At 36.4% G+C, this 18,854-nt stretch overlaps 2 protein-coding genes across 2 annotated transcripts in view; one reads left to right on the forward strand and one right to left on the reverse strand.

Annotated features, from left to right (window-relative positions):
- LOC105215363 (uncharacterized) overlaps positions 1–18,854 on the forward strand; it is a 109,151-nt gene that overhangs the window by 55,357 nt on the left and 34,940 nt on the right. The gene's annotated exons all lie outside the window — the stretch shown is intronic.
- LOC105215362 (UDP-glycosyltransferase UGT5-like) lies at positions 1,933–4,632 on the reverse strand. The gene is made up of 3 exons (XM_011189228.3): positions 4,266–4,632; positions 3,220–3,479; positions 1,933–3,160 (listed from the first exon to the last, which is right to left on the reverse strand). The coding sequence occupies exons 1-3, from the start codon at positions 4,507–4,509 to the stop codon at positions 2,102–2,104; spliced, it is 1,563 nt and encodes a 520-aa protein (XP_011187530.1). The 5' UTR covers positions 4,510–4,632; the 3' UTR covers positions 1,933–2,101.

Consider the following 18,854-nt stretch of genomic DNA (forward strand, 5'->3'; position numbering starts at 1 on the left):
TTTGTTTGTGCGTTTTTCGCGAATATGTCCATGTGTGTGTGGGTGCGACTGTCTTTTGATATTGGAAACTTAATGGCGCTGCTGTTGTTGGGAGTAACGTGTGGCTGGCAATCCACCGGTGAAAGAGTAGCACGCTCAGTATCAGTGTCGCTAGTTGCTGGTGAAGACTTCGCAGGCATGTTGCAAGCATATACTCGTATTTATATACATACCTACTCACTTACTTTGGTGAGCATTTGCCATATTTACAAGTGATTCTTATCGCTTTTGTGTTTGGTGAAATTTGGTCCAAACGTTTTAGTGCTATGTGCTCTTTGTTCAGGACTTAAGTGGCGCGAAATTTGAGAACTGTTTAAAGTGTTTTACACATATATATGTCTCATACAAGAATAAATGATTAGAGTAGATGTGGCGAAAAATTGGCTGTTAATGGTATTTAAGGTATTTCTTATAAAATAATAATATGGTAGGCGACTGACTCATTGAGCTCCTCTAAAAAGATTGAATTTGAACTATATTTCCAAGTAATTGATGAAAATTTTGAAATAAATCTATGATCGAGGTAGAATTACAACGAATAATAATGTTGCTGGAAAACTTGCTTCTGTTTCTTCAACGATCTATCGCTAAATGTAAAAACTAACCTCCAAAAACTTAAATGTTAACCTTTTAAATTTCTTTCTTCTTTTTCTCTACCATTAATTCCGATATATTTGGCAAATCCTCTCGATTTGTAAATCTTCGTCGTATATTATTTGTCGATAATATCTCTCTAACAGATACAAGTAATTTGGTTTCCCGTTATATAACCTACATTTTTTCTGATTTTCTCCATTTACTGTTGTGTTTTGTACGAATTGTATGAATGGCATAGTGAGAAAGAAGAAAGTTAATCGTTTCGTAGAAGTAATCGATTGCTGAATTTTCAGCTTGATTTGAAGGCAATTTCGTTGTTTGGCTGGTTGTTTGTTGTACAAGATGTAATTGTTTGTATAATATATCGTTCATAGATAATATGTATGATGAATCTTTTTTCTTTAATAGAACGATTTGCCAAATAATTTTGTGTAATAAGAGTTTACCGTTCTTACATACTAGACTAAAAGATAATATTACAGTTTACTCATTTAGCAATAAAAAAGACTGACGAAAAAAGAAGGATTAAATAATTTAATTGATTGCACAACTTTACCATTCTTAAAGAAAGACATCACTTGGTTTTCAAAAAAAAATCATTTCCTTTTCAGAAGTAGAGCTATTTATACCTAAAAAAACATCACCTGAAGCTCCAAATCGGTTTTCATTACACCAACTGTCCTTTGATTACATTATCCCTTTAATCTTAGCATTGGAATAAAGTCATGAAGCGCTAGTGGTCTTGCATTCAAACTGAGAAACTCATTTACTTTTTCAATGTGTAGGCATATGATGCCTTGCCATGCATTAGTTTCCCGATAGAGAAGAGAAAAGCAATCGACCAAAACGTGCCAATCGTTGAGTCATTACTGAAGCCCTACAAAAAAGATTACAGTAAGAAGGCCACACATGTATGTATGTATATTTGCATACAATCGACTCGAATAAGTATCTACTAAAATGCCATCCAAACTAAGTACTAGTAACGGCTGTGACACAATGTAGTAATGCCGTGACAAATGTAAGCCCTCAAGGAAATCCAGCAGCTCAGAACAGTGAAGAGTAGCCGCGATGGAGGTGTGGCGGCGCTCAACAAAAAATTGGGTCTACGACATTTCAAGGTCAAAACCAAACGTGAGGACCTCAGTTCCAATGGTTAATTTTTTACCGAAAATATAGAATTTCAAAGGAAATATTTTCCTTATAACAATGTGCCTCTATAAGAGCGGGTAATTACTTCTCCTATTACCTATTACTTCTAAATTAAAAGTAGTCGAACCAAGTAAATAGTTTCGTTAAATTTTCAATTTTATTTAAAAGATAGAAGAATTTACTATTTTTAAGGATTAACTTCTATACATGCTATAGTTAAAGCGATCTAAATAATTAACAAAATATATTTTTTCCAACAAATTTTAAATAATGAAATATCCAATATTTGCATTTTGTGCAGAATTATCACACTTCAATGTGTCTTCTCCTTATTATTCTTGCGAACAAGTGCAAATTGTAACCAACCCCAGAAAGCACGCATCAGGCACATGATCAACCAAAGCACCAAAGTAAGACCACCGAATAAGATCAGCATGACATCAAGACTATGATATTGTACGACATTCAAATCCTGCCCGGAGCAATGTAAATGTTTTGCGCCCTTGTGTCGCACCACATATTCCACCCAGTAGACAGCCAGATCTAGAGGCTTCAACGGCTGATCGCGATAAATTGCCGACACAGTGGCCACACGCTCCATATAGCTCCCGTCACTCAGCATACGCTCAATGACCGACTTAAAAGTGTCCTTCGTCAAACTGGTGTACTCCAGTTTTATGCCATAACCGCCAGCCTCGGCGCGTTTCATATTGAGAAATTGATCGCCGAAGAACGGTATGCCAATAAAAGGTTTGCCATGATAAATGGACTCAGTGGTGCTAAGTAGACCCCCGTGTGTGATGAAAAATTTCACATTCGGATGCGCCAAAATGTCGTCTTGTGGAAACCAATCGCTAATATACACATTATCCGGTTTGCCAGCGAGTTGTGGATCTTCGAACTTCCATAGCACACGTTGCTGCAAGCCGCCGAATGTCTCAAGTATTGCCTGACGTTTGTCCAATGGCAAATATTTGCTACGCAAATTGGAACCCATCGAGAAGTAGATTACGCCATGTTTCGAACCATTTATAAAGCGTTCAAGATCAGCAGGTAGTGGTGAGCGCTTGCGATTGATCTGCATGCCACCAACTTCTATCTGATTATGCACATAAGGGCGTGAGAAGCTGAGCGAGACGTGCTGATTGAGCAGCACCAATGCGGAATTGCGACGCACCGCATACATATCCCGCTTGTTGTGCGGAAAGTATTGCCGATATATAGCGGCCTGTTTTGGTAGATAATAAAGATCGAGGAACAAACGTTCGAATACACCAAATGCGAAGTTGACGACGCGTTGCCATAACGTCATGCGATCATTAAATGGCAGCAGAGCGCTTGCCACATACGAAGGTGGACTCGGTGAACCGACCTGTTTGATTAGACAAAGTAACAAACCTTAACTTATTGTAATTTATTTCAAATACCAACCATATCTGTATTCCATGGATGTGCTCCAAAAGTACCCAGACCTATCAGTGGTGCATTGTAGTGTTCGCTCAGTCCAAAAAGCGATTCGGACATAAAAACTTCATTTATAACGGCATCGAAGCTCTGATTGCTAGCAAGTAGCGCTTTAACGGAGGTCTCTTCTAGAAACGTGCGCGTAATGTTGAGACCCAGTTCATGGAAATTTAGCACATTTTCTATAACACTCAACTCGACAGTTTGCAGAAGAATCGGCGCCATGCCTGGGGAAAGTAAATTAGAATACCTGTAATATATTCGTTGATAGTAATGTTTCTACTCTGTAATCTAAGCCGTATTAAGTTCGCCACCTCATTGCATGCAATGTTTGATTTTTACTGTCTAATTAAAAAAAAAAATATATTTTTATAAAGTACTTTTAAATTGCTTTGACAAATTGAATTTAAGCGATTATGAGTATAGCTCGTTTAAATCATGCAAATGCTGGCTAATGTACTTTTAATTGTTAGTGCCCAACTAGTTTACTCATGACAGTTGCGTGTTCGATTCGCCCCTCTCTGTGTTTAGCGAAACAAAGGCCGCCGTTACCCCACAATCATTAAATCGCGTGCTGAGAATTGCAGTTTTCTAACCTTCCTCTCTGTAATTTCTACAGTTATATGTTTTAATTAATTTATCCGACAGAGTTTCAGCTTTATATACTTTTTATAAAATAATTGTGAATTGAATTTTGTCTCAAGAGTTTCACAGTGTATTCGAAAAACTCAAAATGATCTGAAAAATGTATACCCTTATTGTGAAGGCTAACAGTGCGGGTATTGTGATCGCTAGGGAACTATATACCAAAATTAACATAATCGTTTTCTAGTATATTGCTATCAATAGCAATGCGCAAAGCAAAATCATGTTATAATACCCAGGACAAGTGGACTACCAACATTATACTAGCAATCATTCTTAATAGTCGTGTTAATGTTAGGACCAAAGCTTTACATTATCTTTACACTTTAAGTTGTTTTGAACACAAGACAATAATAGACAACACTCACTCTCCATATGTGCCTTAATTGTCGGTGTTTCGATGTCCACATAATTCTCCATCGGCTTCTTCAGTGGGAATGGCGAAATGACCGTAACCTGGTGACCTCTGCGCGCCAGCTCCTTCATCAGCGCTGAGCCAACGATATAGTGTGACTTTAGACCGGTATGAAGAACGCCCAAGAAGCGGTAGGCCTTTACATTGGCGGCACACAGCACAACTATGACCATTAAAATGACACTAAACAAATGCATTTCGTTTGACACTCACAAAATAAAACTAAAACAGATATTAATGTAGTTGAGTGTACGAAAATTATTTAATATAAGTGTTTCATCCACTATTTCGAAATTTCATTTATTTTATTGAACGTTGCGCGTTTTAAGAGCAGCAAGTTTCTGAACGCCGACAACACAAATATTTCATTATATATCTGAATATTTATGTGAATAGACATATACATCGGCATTACACTTGTTAGTAAGCTTCCGTGTTCATACTCAACGTTTAGGGTACCCTCAGCTGCGATTGAGAGAAATAATAATTAATTAAAAAGCGCACAATATTATCGGTTTGCGAACGCTTCTAAAATACATACAAGAATATCATATATGATATTAGCTTTCTTCGATTCGCCACTCGTTGGAGAGTAGCAAATCGAACAAAGCTTCCAGATATTCACCCATGGTCACGCCCATAAAAAGTGGTAAAATATAACATACTTTAATCAAAGTTGTTGAATAAAATTCGCTTAATTACCTCGCAACCTGTGAGAAAATGGAATGTGTCAGATAAATTGTATAGCAAATAACCGCTTATTCTTGGGTAACCGCTCATTCTTGGGTTAAAACTGATATTTCATGCACTAATTGACCAATTTTCACCATACTTCCTTAACGTCCTGGATATACTTTGAAATTGGTTGACAACTACGGATACTTCCATAGACATAATTTTTAAGTCAGATTCACTTTACAATACATAAATCAAGAACCCATGAAGATATCGGAATAAAACTTTGCTCAAATACCGCATTGGACCACTCATCCAAAATTTTTCGAAAACGCATTATAAGTTCTCAAGACCCCAGATATCGAAATGAAGACCTAAGTTATTTTTTACCGAAAATATTGGCTCATCTCTCAGATATTTCATAGAAATATGCCTCTAGTTCCCACATACCTAATATTAAGATTTTAAAACTTAGCCCTTCCTTACTTGTTCCTAGTGAAATTCTCCCTACAGGGAATGTATTTATGACATAACCTTAAATGTAAATGACGCTCTAGAAAGTTTGCCTTTAGGCCGTTTTTGTATGCCAATTTTCTTTGTTCCTTCGTTCATTGCAATTTTGAATTTTACGACTCTCAAGCGAGCATGAAATGTCCAAGAATATGCGGCCAATATCTAGTCGTAGCAAGGCGTATGTGGAAATGACACAGTTTGCAATGTCCAATGCCTGAGCCGAATGTCATGCTTGCATATGAAGTACAAAAATGGTTAAGGATATTGTGGCTGAGAGCTCGTACGAGTTCGCATATGGTATGATGGAAAGCTAATAATGCAGAGGGAAATTTTTGGCACAGAGAGCATTGGTCGCCTTTTTCAGTACCTAGATCTTTAAAATTCCGAAAATTGAGTAAAATTTTTTTTTTTTAAATTTATTTAAAATTAAAAATAGTTGGGAACCCCTTAAAATATATTCTAATGTTATTTTCAACGACTGGTCCTTCTAATAAGCTTTACAAAAGCCAAGTCGTATTTTCACCGATTTCCTTTATTCAACAAAACTATGATTTTTGTACTGTTCATCAAGGAAATTTAAAATTCAACAGACAACCATCTCCAAAAAAAAATTAAATTCCGCACTGCTTGCAGTTATAAAGTCAACTTGTTTATCTTGTTTTTGCCCTCTTGGAAAATTAAAATGGGCTGTCATGTCAAATTGGTAGACAACCGTGGCAAACAAATCTCCTCGCTCCACCGAAGAATTCCCTCGAATCTCGCTCACTTTTTGCCGCTCTAAAGAAAGCTGCTAGTCTCGCGAGTTGCTTGTTGGCGTGTTAGTGCCAACTTTTTAATGAAAAATACGCTAACCAAAACAACTGTAATAAACACGAAACAACAACAACAAAACCAAGCATAGATGGCAAGCAACAAAGCAAGTGGCACATAAAGGTTAGGTGAAGGGAAGGTGAAGGGTGAAGTAGAAGGAAACAAATTTGGAGTAACGCCGCGTTGGCACTCGCTAATACGAAAGCAAACAAACAACAATGCAAACATACTCTACACCCATATGTGTCTGACATGTGTTCACAAAGTTATAGGCTTTTTGTATGGATATACACACACACACTTCCGCATATCTACCTGCAGAATGGAAATAAATTTCAAAAATGTATGTAAATGTGTGTACTCAAGGAAAAAATTTGCCAACGCGCCAACATTACCACCATCAGCAGGAGAGCCAACACCAGCGCACCACACAACACCAACAAAAGCAAGGCTTTCACATTTTTTGTTATTGTTCGTTCGGTTTTATGAGACAGGCGAGCAAATAAATTTCCTTTTCTATTTTCACAGTTTTCTCCAGCGCACATGAAGGTACATATGTGTTTTTATGTGGAATATAGAGTTGTAGAGGTGTACGTATGTATGTAAAGGTCACAACAACAAATAACGGTATATAAAAGTAGCTTTTTACGAAACGTTGACTATAAGCAAGATCGTAGGCTCACTTTGAAAATATTATAAAGAGATCAGCAAACTGAAAGAATCAACATATATGGTTAAAAGCCTGAAAGTCTTGGAGACATCTCTTGAAACAACTCCTTTTTAATTTAATATATTAATAACTGAGTTATATATCTAGATCTCATTTGCGCGAAATATTTTTTTAAATAGCCCTATGTCATGATTTATGTCAGCATAAAGCACCCCAATTTCAGAAATACCAAACAGTTCGGCTTAACAAATTGGTAAACAAGGATCGATAGTACCAAATTTCGAAAACTTAAGTTGAAATCAAGAAAATAAAAGAACCAAATTCAAAAACTCCAACCCAATAAAACCAATAATAACACAAAACAAAAATCTCAAAGAAACAATTAAATAACATTCGTTTCTGAAATTCCGCTATGACGTCTAGGGTTTGTCCAAAAGTTCAGTAATCCACAGGCATGAGATCAACTTTATCTAACGGTAAACATTTGCATGCTAGGTTGCATCAGAACTTCTTCTATATACGAGTACAATGATTATTGGCTATTTAAACTCCCCTTATTTAAACGAATTTACCTTCACCTTCACTCTTAGATTGCTCCCGTAGCTGATGTATGCTGTGTTTTGAAAACTTTACCGATTGCATTGTGTTGAACATAATTATTAATTAGGTTGACAAATATTTGCCTACGATATTAATAAAAAACAGAAAATGTTCTGTGTGCTAGCAAAACGGGAAACGAGAAAGTAAGGTTGAGTGTAAATATATGTGACTTTGAGGGTGAAAGGCAATTTTTGTACAATATACTGACTGGGTGTGTAAGAATGTTCAAAAGCAAAGTCATTCATAGTAAAACGAAGGGTGGCAAACTCACCGGCGCATAAAGGTGGTAAAATAAATGGTTATTTGAGGTGAGCTTGTTGTTGTTGTGGATAGAAGTTTTAAATCTGTTTTGTTGTTTTCATGTATGTTTGCACATTGCCAGTTGCCTTCGCAGGCATTAGACCTAGTGACAGCAGCTTTAAGGAGGGCGCCTTACACGCACCTTTAATTTCGGCAGTGGTTCGAAAGGTTTATGTGTTGGCAGCTGAGGAAACTTTATTGTAGTGATACGCCTGTTGGGTCATAAAATTTAACACGGATATATGTATACAGGCAATTGTTGTTTGATAGGGTAGTACACCACTACTCTAGTTGTTTTGGGTATAAAACGGGCATTAATACTGACTGCGGTGACTACATATATACTATGAAGGACTTCTTAGCAAAACAGTATATATATTGATAAGTATTATTGAGAATTTCACATATTTTTTAAATAAAGACATTTTTTGACTATTAATTACAGGAAGCTGAAAAAAAGTTTAAATCTATATTATTTTAGCAACCCTAGTACTTTTTCACACACGTGCATACATATTTAGATTACTTATTTTATATATGTATCTATCTATTCAGGAATCTATGTGTGCCCATAAAGTATACGAAGCTCGTGCCGGTGCGACATTTGTTAGTAAAACATTTAAGCCTTTGGGAATTTATGTGCTCGTACTCACACATACATTTATATTTACATATGTATGAACTGAGGTATAAGTATGTATAATTGTGAACAAATTCTTTGTTGGTATATGGTACCTTGGTAATGCCTCTCCCTTAATAAACCTTCCCCTTACAACATTTTTCATTGACATTTTTCGAACACATTTTCTTCAAAATGTCCAGAGTAAATAGTTCTACGTTTCTCTGATACACAATTACGGTTATTTCTTGAGTAAGATTTTTTCCTATATGATATTTCAACAATATGAATTTTCATCATTTAATCAAAATCACTTCCATATATTTGCGAATAAATTTCGAAAACATAACTTTTTACGAATAGTAGATCTTCTATATACTTTGTAACTAATTTATATCGACTAAAAATATTGTCGCCTCACATCAAGTCAATTATTTTTTAATAAAACATTAAGTTAATTCTTATTTAGCACTTTAATTGCTAACCAAACCAAATTAAAGAAGTCAAGAAAGCATTGGACCAATGTCAATGGCAGCATAATTCAAAAATGACGTCGGATGTGTAATTAAAAGATAAGAGCCGAAAGACATGAAAGACAAATTTTATTATAAAGAAGGCACAATATGAAATGATATTTTTTTTGTTTCGAAAAAATAATTGTTTAGTTGCTTGGCGAGGCGAGAGTCACAAGCAAAGTAGTAGACAGCAAAATTCAGACGCACAACTTACAGCTGAGCAACCCAAAGTCTGAGAAAAAAAAACACAACGCTGACTAAAATGACTCGAAGGAGTTTGCCGCTGACGGCTGTTGCTGCTGCTGCTGACGCAACTCAGAAAAGGCGAAATTAAATTACAACAATTCCCTTGGCAAAATTATAATCAGACTGCTAGGTTGCTATGTATTTGTGTCGCCAGTTTACGTCTTCTAAACGCATCTTCGCTGCTTACACACATTTTATTTTATTTTCTTCCTTTTTGTGAGTTTTTTTCGCAATTTTTTTGCTGTTTCAGCGACGCGCATGACCTTTTCTCGCATGCGTCTGCGTTTTGCTTTTTTATTGCGAGCTTAAACGCAGATGCACTGCCTGATAAAGTTCCTGACTGTCTGCCGGCTTTCTTTTGCAGGAGCCTTTTTCTGTAAGTTTTTCCTTTCTTTGTTAAGATTTTATACATACATACTTGTTTATAGTTGTATATTACCGAGTAGAAACATATGCCGGTGAATCGGTGCATCAGTTTATAACAAAAAAGTTCAGTATTATATGTTTTAGAGTAATATTTTTGCAGGTTAATTGGAAAGGTGGTCCGTGTAAAGTGATAAAAAAATAATTTTGGTCTACAGTGCCTTGAAAATATAATTTTTTATGACCAGAAGTGTCATCTTTGTATTCAGCCAACGACATTCCATACTCTTTTACTCACCAAACTTTGGAAACTTTTCTCAGGTTGTCTAAGATTTTCAACATGATACCATTAATCTGTTCAAAAATCACTATAAAATATCCATTTCAGACCCTTAAAAACTGAAATTATATCACTAAAGTCTTGAAATGCAGTGATAACAGGTTGGGATACAGTGGAACCTGCTGAAACTCTTTATGAGAATGGTGTTCTTTAATTAACCTAAACAGCTTTTTTTTTTCTTAAAATTAGCTAATAAAATGTCGAAAAACTTGAATATATTTATATATTTTTCTTTTCTTATAAAAAAAATATATTTTATGGGCCACCTGCATTTTCTATCTCCGTGCCTAATCTATTTATTTAAATAGGCACTTATGCAAATTTCTTGATTAATTTAAATATAATTTTGCGCATCACTGAAGGTAGACTATTTTCTCGCTTTTCTGCCTTTACTTTGGCGTCTTAATAATTTAAAGTCTACTTTTGAAGCCTAAAGCGTGGAGCAACAGAGGAAAAATTCACCAGCAACAAGGAACTTATTCTTACCTTACTTTACTTACTTACTTCATCCTTTCGTAATTTCGCGCTCAACTTTGCCACAGCAAGTTTATATAATATATATATATTGTATATGTATTTGTAAGCTTGAAGGTGTATGCGCTATCATACAATTTGTGTAATAGCATTCTTCAGATTATTGCATTTTTCTTTTGGCACAGCAACAATTTCAGAATTTTAACGAAATTTATAAAATTTCATGTCTTTCTCTCTCTCTTCTCTTTGCAGGTAAGCAGCCGAAGCGCTAACAAAAACACGAAAAATATGTGCCCTTTGGCGCGCAATTGCGATGTGGGTACGCTCACACCGCCAGGGCGTATACGCAACACACGAAAAATATGCTTTATATGTGGTTGTGTGTGTGTGTATTTATACACACTCAAACGCACATAATCCGCCAGTCAAGATAAGTATCTGCACACAAAAATATACATTTCCTCCAGACATAAACTTAATGATGTTGCTTTGTTGCGCGAAAAGATAATTTTGTTATATTTCGTTTATTTTATTTTATTTTATTTCACTTTTTTCCTTTTGATATTTCATTTTCTCTATGCCTTAAATAAATATATTTGTTTATATGTGTGTGCATAGCTCGCAGCGACAAAAGTTGTTTTTCGCCCTCACACAAAGCGAAGCTTGATTATTTTGTAAGGAAAATGGAATTTCAGGATTTTCAGCGCAACAAAGCAATTTCATGCTTGAGACACATTGCTGCAAACATTAAATTGGCAAAGTAACAGTAGAAACAATGGCAGACACATGCTAAAGCACTGCTGGCGGATAATCAGTTCTAAAAACAATATGTACTCGCTGTTCGATGGGAGAGCTTGTGGCAGTGTGTTTAATGAGCTCGTAATTGCAAACGCTTAATTTTGTCAAGCAAAAAAAAAATATTTTTTATGTTGAACATAGCAGTAAGCGACAACAAACTATATAAATCATGAAAAATAAAAAAAAATTGAAAAGTGTTTCTGAAAGCTTACAAAAAGCTCTTCAAAATTTGAACAAAACTCAATTAATCGTTTAATTTTGTAAATAAAATTTAATTTTTTGTGCTGATAAAACTTTCAAAACGTGTTTTTTGAAAGTGCTTTTAAAAAGCTCTTCAAAACTTTCATTAAAACTTTCACTTGTCTATCAAAAAATAAATTGCGATTTGTTGTGCTGAAAAAGTATTTCTGGAAACTGCTTTCGAAAAGCTCTCCAAAACTAAAACTAAACACAAATTAATAAAGATCTATTAATCAAAGAAGAAGTGTAAATCATCAAGCATCAAAAAAATTTTGTTTCTAAATTTTTCAGCAACTGAGAGGTAATTGTCAACTCTTCAATGTTCATAATGGCTTACTTTACCAATATTTACATTCACTTTTTTGCGCCAAAATCGTGATTGGGCGCAATTATTTACTCACCGTCGAAGCGTTTTGTAGGCGCTCACTTTATTATATATTTGCATTTTACGCCGTTTTAGCTAAACAATGGCTACTTCATAAAAGTGCAAAGCTAAATTGAGCAAGTAATTACTCAAAAGTCTGTGAAAACGCTCACCGCGCGCCAACAAAAAGCGTTTGCAACTAACTTTTTCGCCGCCTTTGTAAGCAAAGCGTCGATTTGGTTATTATTATTTTTTACTTTTTTTTTGCTTTTTATTTACAAACACATTTCATTTGCTGTGTAACGGCTTTTGTTATGCCTTATTGAACGGCAAAGGTGTTGCTTGCCCCTTTTCTTGCTTTGTTTTCATCCGCACACGCTGCGCGGCTTTTGTTCAACCAGTTTACATAGTTTTTAAGTGCTTCGGCGCTTTTTCGCTAAGCTTTACAGTGAGGGAAAACATAAAAATAAATATTTGCAGTTGTTGCGTGTGGTTGTTGGATTTCTGGTGGCTAGGGCAAGCACATAAATTATGCCACGATCAAGACAAACCGTAAGCCAAAAATGGTTTCTCTCAATTCTGGTGATTTTTCTTTACATATAGAAACATATGTATAGTATATATAATATATAAAATAAACATATTTTTTGTTGATACTCATGTCTTATATAGCATATCTGTATGTAAATACTTTCGTTAGAGTTAAGACCATGAATATTAAATTTTTTTGGGAAAGGGTTAAAATTTTTATTGAAATTTAATATTAAATGTAATTTTTATAATAAAATAGAACTGTGTGTTGGAAACAGCTTTTAAAGTAAACCAAATTCATTTTCCATTCATATTTTCGATATAATTTAGACACTTATGCTCAGAATCTGCGATTTTCAGCTCATCAGCATCAAAGCATTTACATATTATAGGCTACATAACCACAATTTATTCAATTTGAGAAGATATTAATAATGTGTGAAATGAAAAATTTGCCTATTAGGACAGATCAAAGCTCTTTCTATACTCAAAATATTTCTTTAAAAAGTTTACTATCTAGCAAAGGCAATCCATGTCAAATATTTCTTTAAAAGTTTTCTCTCTAGCAAAGGCAATCCATATCAAATATTTCGAACCATACCATACATATATGGGATACCAAAAGCTTCTTCTTAAAAGAGATTTTTCTATTAAAAAATACTTTCCAAGAAATCCAAATTGATATTTAATAGATTTATTCAAGCTATGAGCAGGCATGAACTATTTAGTGGATGACTAAGCTCGCATACTTCGAAGCAAAGCTCTAAATTTAAAATTAAGATATTTTATCTGTCTCTAATACATATTTACACAAGCTTTACGTTTTCCCTTCTAAACAAACAAAACTAATAACAATATGCTTCAATTAGCTCTTACTTAGCTTTGGTGGCGAATCGAACAAGCAATTCGCTTAACTTTAAAATTGTGATTGTGATTATTAAAAACCCCCTCAAACACACTTCGCCTCCGCCACTGCTCGCTTATTCACTAGTAAAAGCTATTTCTTCTGCATGCCAATTCCTATTAATTCACACCCGTTCGGCAACGTATACGCGCACCCACTGCGCCATCAAATAAATAAAAATATATTGTTGATAATATTTTATTTATTTATGTTGCGGCATAGGCAGTATATCCAATTTATCAGTAAGTGGCAGCAGACACCGGGAATTATGTGCGCTTAAGAGGCTTGAGAAAATGTGCCAAAAATTTGCATGAAATTTTACGCAAAAAAAAATAAAATTTCGCACAAAATTGCACGGCATTCGGTGAGGTGCTGTTGCTGGTGTTGATTATTTGCATTTCGGTAATTTGTTGTTGCTCTTGCCGGCATTATCGCTTATTTTGGTAATTCGCGGCGACACAAATGCGACAGACAATGCAATTTATGCAGATTTAATGCCATATTTGTTTATATGCACACTCAATGGACGGCTTGTAAATACTACAATTTTGCCTGCGCCACTGCGCGGCGGTGCTACAAAGTATGTTCAACAGTGTTGCTGTGATTGTTATTATGCAAAAATTGCCAGTTTTCTACATACATACATATATATAACTTAAGTATTGCATTATAACTGTATATACACTTACGTATATGTATGCACATAACTGGTAAGTGGTTACGTAGTATTTGTCGCCTTTGCGGTTTCTCTGTCATTAGGTAATAACATGCCACATTACGCAAGTTTGCAAACAATTTCATTTCAAGTCTGTACTTCGGCGACACTTTGGTGCAGCTCGCGCCAGCCGCCAGCTGGGCACTTGTGCAACTGCTTGAGCCGTGGCTTGTATGGCTTCCGCTGTGTTGGCCACACAATCTGTTCACATGGGCGCAGCGAAACCTTTAACCCCAGCGGCGTATGTCACACTAGTATTTGTGGAGGTAATTGTTTTTCGGTATTATTGTTGTCGCCACGCCCTTTTTTCAAATTATTACATCAATCAATAGTATACAATATTTATTATTGACCATATGGCGGGTTAAATGCTGGGGTTATGCCATAATTTTCAGCAACAATTCTACATTTACTAAATTAATGAAGTAGTTAGATCGCATGAAGAATTTAAAGCTGGTACTTATGAAGTTCAATGTTTTTATACTAATTTGTAAGTCTCGTACCCTAAAGAAGCTTTCAATTTATTGCATAAAAACTTAAATTTACAAATTTTTAATAGTTTCCATAGACGAGTTCATTAGATTCGAAAGAATTACCTATTTAGGGGTATACCCGATATAGAGTAAATTGAAAGTATTTCCTAATTTTCCAATCATTTTAAAAGGGAGTTCACAAATTAGCTAAAAACTGTTTTTTTTTTCATAACAGTAGCTCATTTATATAATGTTCTATTTTTTCAATCTTATACAACTGATTTCTGATATTCATGAAATATACCGCTGCATCTCACAAATCTGCTGAAAATCTCAGATTTGTTGCGATTTCTACTTTTTTCACTCTTTGAACTTAGTGAGTGTATGCTTGGCTAATGTTAGAACACTTTTGTATAGTAATTCAATATGTTTGATCTTGATGTGTGCAAAAAATTATTATATTTCCTCACCCCTAGTAATAAAATTCGAATAAACCCAGATCCTAAGATAGCAACGGAATATGTCTAGCGATATAAACGATTTAAAGTATTCATTTGAAGCGATTTCGTTTCGGAACAAATGCTCAGCTCTACAACTGCTTGACTAGCGGGTGCCGAATTACAAAGGCAAATGCTTTCAATGATTTCCCCATAAAACACAATCAGCGTCTACAATGACTCACTTCTCCGCATACTTTCCACACACGCTCCAGCATTCACTTAAAACAAAAGTGTTCAGCAACCAAAGAGGTCTTTTGAAATGAGATGCTGCAGCCCGTGGTAAGAGACCGTTGGCTGTAGATGACTGCAATTTAAGCTTCCAGTGTCAAACGATATAAACAGAGATCGAGTAGTGGAGAATGGGAGATGTGGCGTAATAGTCGTTGGTCAAAAACGGCGCTCAATCGACTGCTCTGACTGTGTAACAAGATAAGCTTTTTGTACGAACAAACGGATGAGCAGAAAAAAATGCGGCTAAGTGCAACCGGGCAATGCGACCACTCGGTGGGATGCCATGCTGAGCTGCGAATAACAAGCGAGTCCTGTTTACACACTCATTCTCATTCACATCCACAATTCCATTAACTTTTATAGTCTCCATTCACTTGCAACATTTCCTCAGCTGAACGCACACAGTCGCAGTCCAAGCGGAAGTCAGTAAAGACATAATGCGGGAGCTCGTGGGGAGGTAGTGTCGCAGTGTTGCAATTTAATTTCGAATTTGAATTCCGGTATTTATTACGACGGATGCTGTAAGCTGCATATGCGAATGGCACACGGCGGCGAGTGTGTGTCCACCGACCGTGGAAAGGGAAGGAAAAAACGTCAACAACAAGACAAACAAAAACGAAAGGAACACCGATACAAGTCCGATATGAAGTCGCATGAATCGATGGAAATTCGACAAGATATGGCAACATTGTTGCACGTTGTGGAGGAGCGAGCTACATAAATGACGCAAACGCTAGAACAATTGCGGATCGGTTGGGGGTTGGCTTTGGCTTCGGCTTCATTATTGCGATTCACTTAGACACACAGGTGTGTGCTTGCCATACTCAAATGGAGAAGACAAGTATTCACATGGATAACTATGTGGCAAGTCGGTGCAGCTGGCGCTGAAGGACACCGAACTGCTGTGACAACAACTCGCCGTGTCGCACTGTTGCACACGTTGAATGTGTCACCTCATCGATGGCATTAACAGCGACAAGGAAATTTGACTCCTTCAACGTGTTGCCACACACTTCAATGCGCTCCCTGCCTCCCTCAGTCATCGTAACTCTCGCCATTCATGCGCTCGCTTTGGTCGTGGCGAGTACTTTTTAATTCCATACCCTTGTACTTGTTTCTGTCCCTGTGCACCCCCTTCACCACCATAAGTTGCTTTTGCATTTCGCATAGTTGTTGTTGCCTCTGTTTTGAATTGCACCTATGAAGTTCCGTTGCTTCTCTTGCATGCTTCGCTCTTCGCTTTGCATTTGGTTCTGGCTTTTGTTCATTTCCTGGAATGTCTCAGTGTTTTGGCATTTAAACTGATTAAATTCACACAACGTAAAACCGCAAACACACTGTTTCAACCGAAAAACTTTGTTTACGTCCAACTGCACACTCTGCAGACACGCTTCCAGCCGAAGTGGAAGGAGCAGGTGTCTTTTTGGGCGCTTTTGGTTTGCTGGACAACGTGTAATTGTATGGATTGGGATTGGGAGAGGTCGAAAAGGGTTGACAATTAAACGCAAAACTTAATTGTGTACAACAAGACAAGCCAGAAAAGGTTGTATGATAATCAGTTTTGCGGTTTATGGACGGTAAGAGACAGCTGAAAGCCACTCACTCCAATCAATTTAATACGAGAATTAAGTAGTTCTATGCTCGAGAGTTGGACTGCAATGCAAAGTCGCACAATAGTTTTAGGTTTCAGAGAAAGTTTCCGATTATTAATTTACTGACCACTGGTAACAAAATAGTGATCGATGGACTAAAATCATGAATGTCTTAGCTCTTTAGCTAGGCATTGGAGGAGATAGTGTCGGGATGATTCCACCTTCGCTTGGGAAAATCTTTGGTCTCACCGCTTTCGTGCCGATTAGACAGTACCCTGTCAGCACTCCTATGATTGTGGCAAGATGAATATATCTGAGGCAGAGCAATTCAAAGGAGCGCTTGTGTTTCACTTCTGAAGGATCTAAGTAACCGCCTAAGCGGAGTTAACGCGGTGTCTGTATGTCCAACGCATGTGAACTACGGATTACCGACTTATTTCTAATCCGTTGACAATGTGACTCTTTTACTAGCTTATCGACTTTACACTTCCCTCTAATGATTTCAAGAATTTCTTTCTTGAGTCTTTTGGAAGTAGCTTCATCATACTATTTGCCGAATAGTATCTCAAATATGGAAAACATGGAAGATACCGCTCTTGGGTTAACTAGAGACATTATACATATTCTTACTGGATGTCTTCAAGATAATTTTTCTTATTCTGTTATCAATACCAATCTTTCTAACACTATCGTGGAAAGTCTTTATATAAGTCTGGATCCGGATCTACTTACGATATATTCTAAAAATCAGTAAAAAAAAGTCGCTCTATCCTCTCCCTCTCTCCTTCTCCCATTATCTCTCTCACTCTTTCAATTTAGATAACGTTAACCTGTTTGAAGAGAACAGTAACCAAACCGCCTTGGAGTCATCCAAAACGATTAAGATCTATTAAAGAGAGGGCTAAAAATAGCTTACATGTATGAAAAATATGAAAGTCACCCATGATAACATCCAGCATTTCCTGTCAACCAGTCTTGTGTCATAAAATATGACGCACTAAAAATAGACTGAGTGCCAGAAAGAAATGCGTCAGAACTACCTTGCACTAAAAGTGTCTACGGCATTACAATTTATGACAACAACTCCATTTGAGTAGACGGACCAACGCGCCGCCACACGAGTGAACCCCATCGATGTCTACTTACAAATATGGCAACTACATTTTGTATAATAACTTGGCTATAAAAGCATACATTACTAGGCATGTTGTACTAAATCTGTAAAGACTACAATGTACGAAATGATAGATAACAACACAGCAACAACAACTTGTTACTGACCGACCAGTTTTATAAGGTTAGCAACAAGTATGCACTTCTTGGCACTTTCCACACAGCTGATGGATCACTTCGATGCCACACACGAACAATGGTAATGGGCATGTACTCGGCGAGCACAAACCACCGAGCTGTGCACGACCGACTAAACAGCGCTGCTTTTACACGCATCTCTGGCAGACGTCTCATTAGTGTCAGCACTTTGCCACTGGTACGACTGTTGGTCGGACCAACCAGTCACTTGGCGCATGCACGTTGTCGCGTGCAACAGAACAGGTTCACATTTACCAGGCATATGCCGGAGTAGTAGTTACTTTTATGATGCGCGTGTGTGTTTGTGTGTGCTTGCAGACGTGCGTAAACTGACTTCATAATGCATTTTCAACATTTCTAGTTTCCTTAAGCGGCGTCTTGGACTCTATACGTTTACAAGTTTATTGCCGTAATTTTATTTATTCGCGGAAAATTAATTTGTAAGCAACTAAATAATTATGTTTGCACGAGGGATTCGTCAGCAATTATTTATTTAATTACCTTTTTTTAGCGAAATACTAGCCTTGCACTAGGCTAAGCGAGAGAATTGGCGGGAATGCGCTGTTCAAAAGGGCATAAAATGTGGCTGGTGGCTCCCTGTGGGGCCTTTTGGATTTTGTTTAGTTTGCTTTTGCATTTGTAAACTTATTTTGTTAGCGAAATAAATTAAAATTTGCACGCAAAAAGGAAGCACTCACAAAACTCTGCAAATTAAAAGAATTTCTATTGAAATATCATACTTTTTTATTTCAATAAAT

This window comes from Zeugodacus cucurbitae, chromosome 5 (genome assembly GCF_028554725.1).
Source record: "Zeugodacus cucurbitae isolate PBARC_wt_2022May chromosome 5, idZeuCucr1.2, whole genome shotgun sequence".
NCBI classification, from domain to species: domain Eukaryota; kingdom Metazoa; phylum Arthropoda; class Insecta; order Diptera; family Tephritidae; genus Zeugodacus; species Zeugodacus cucurbitae.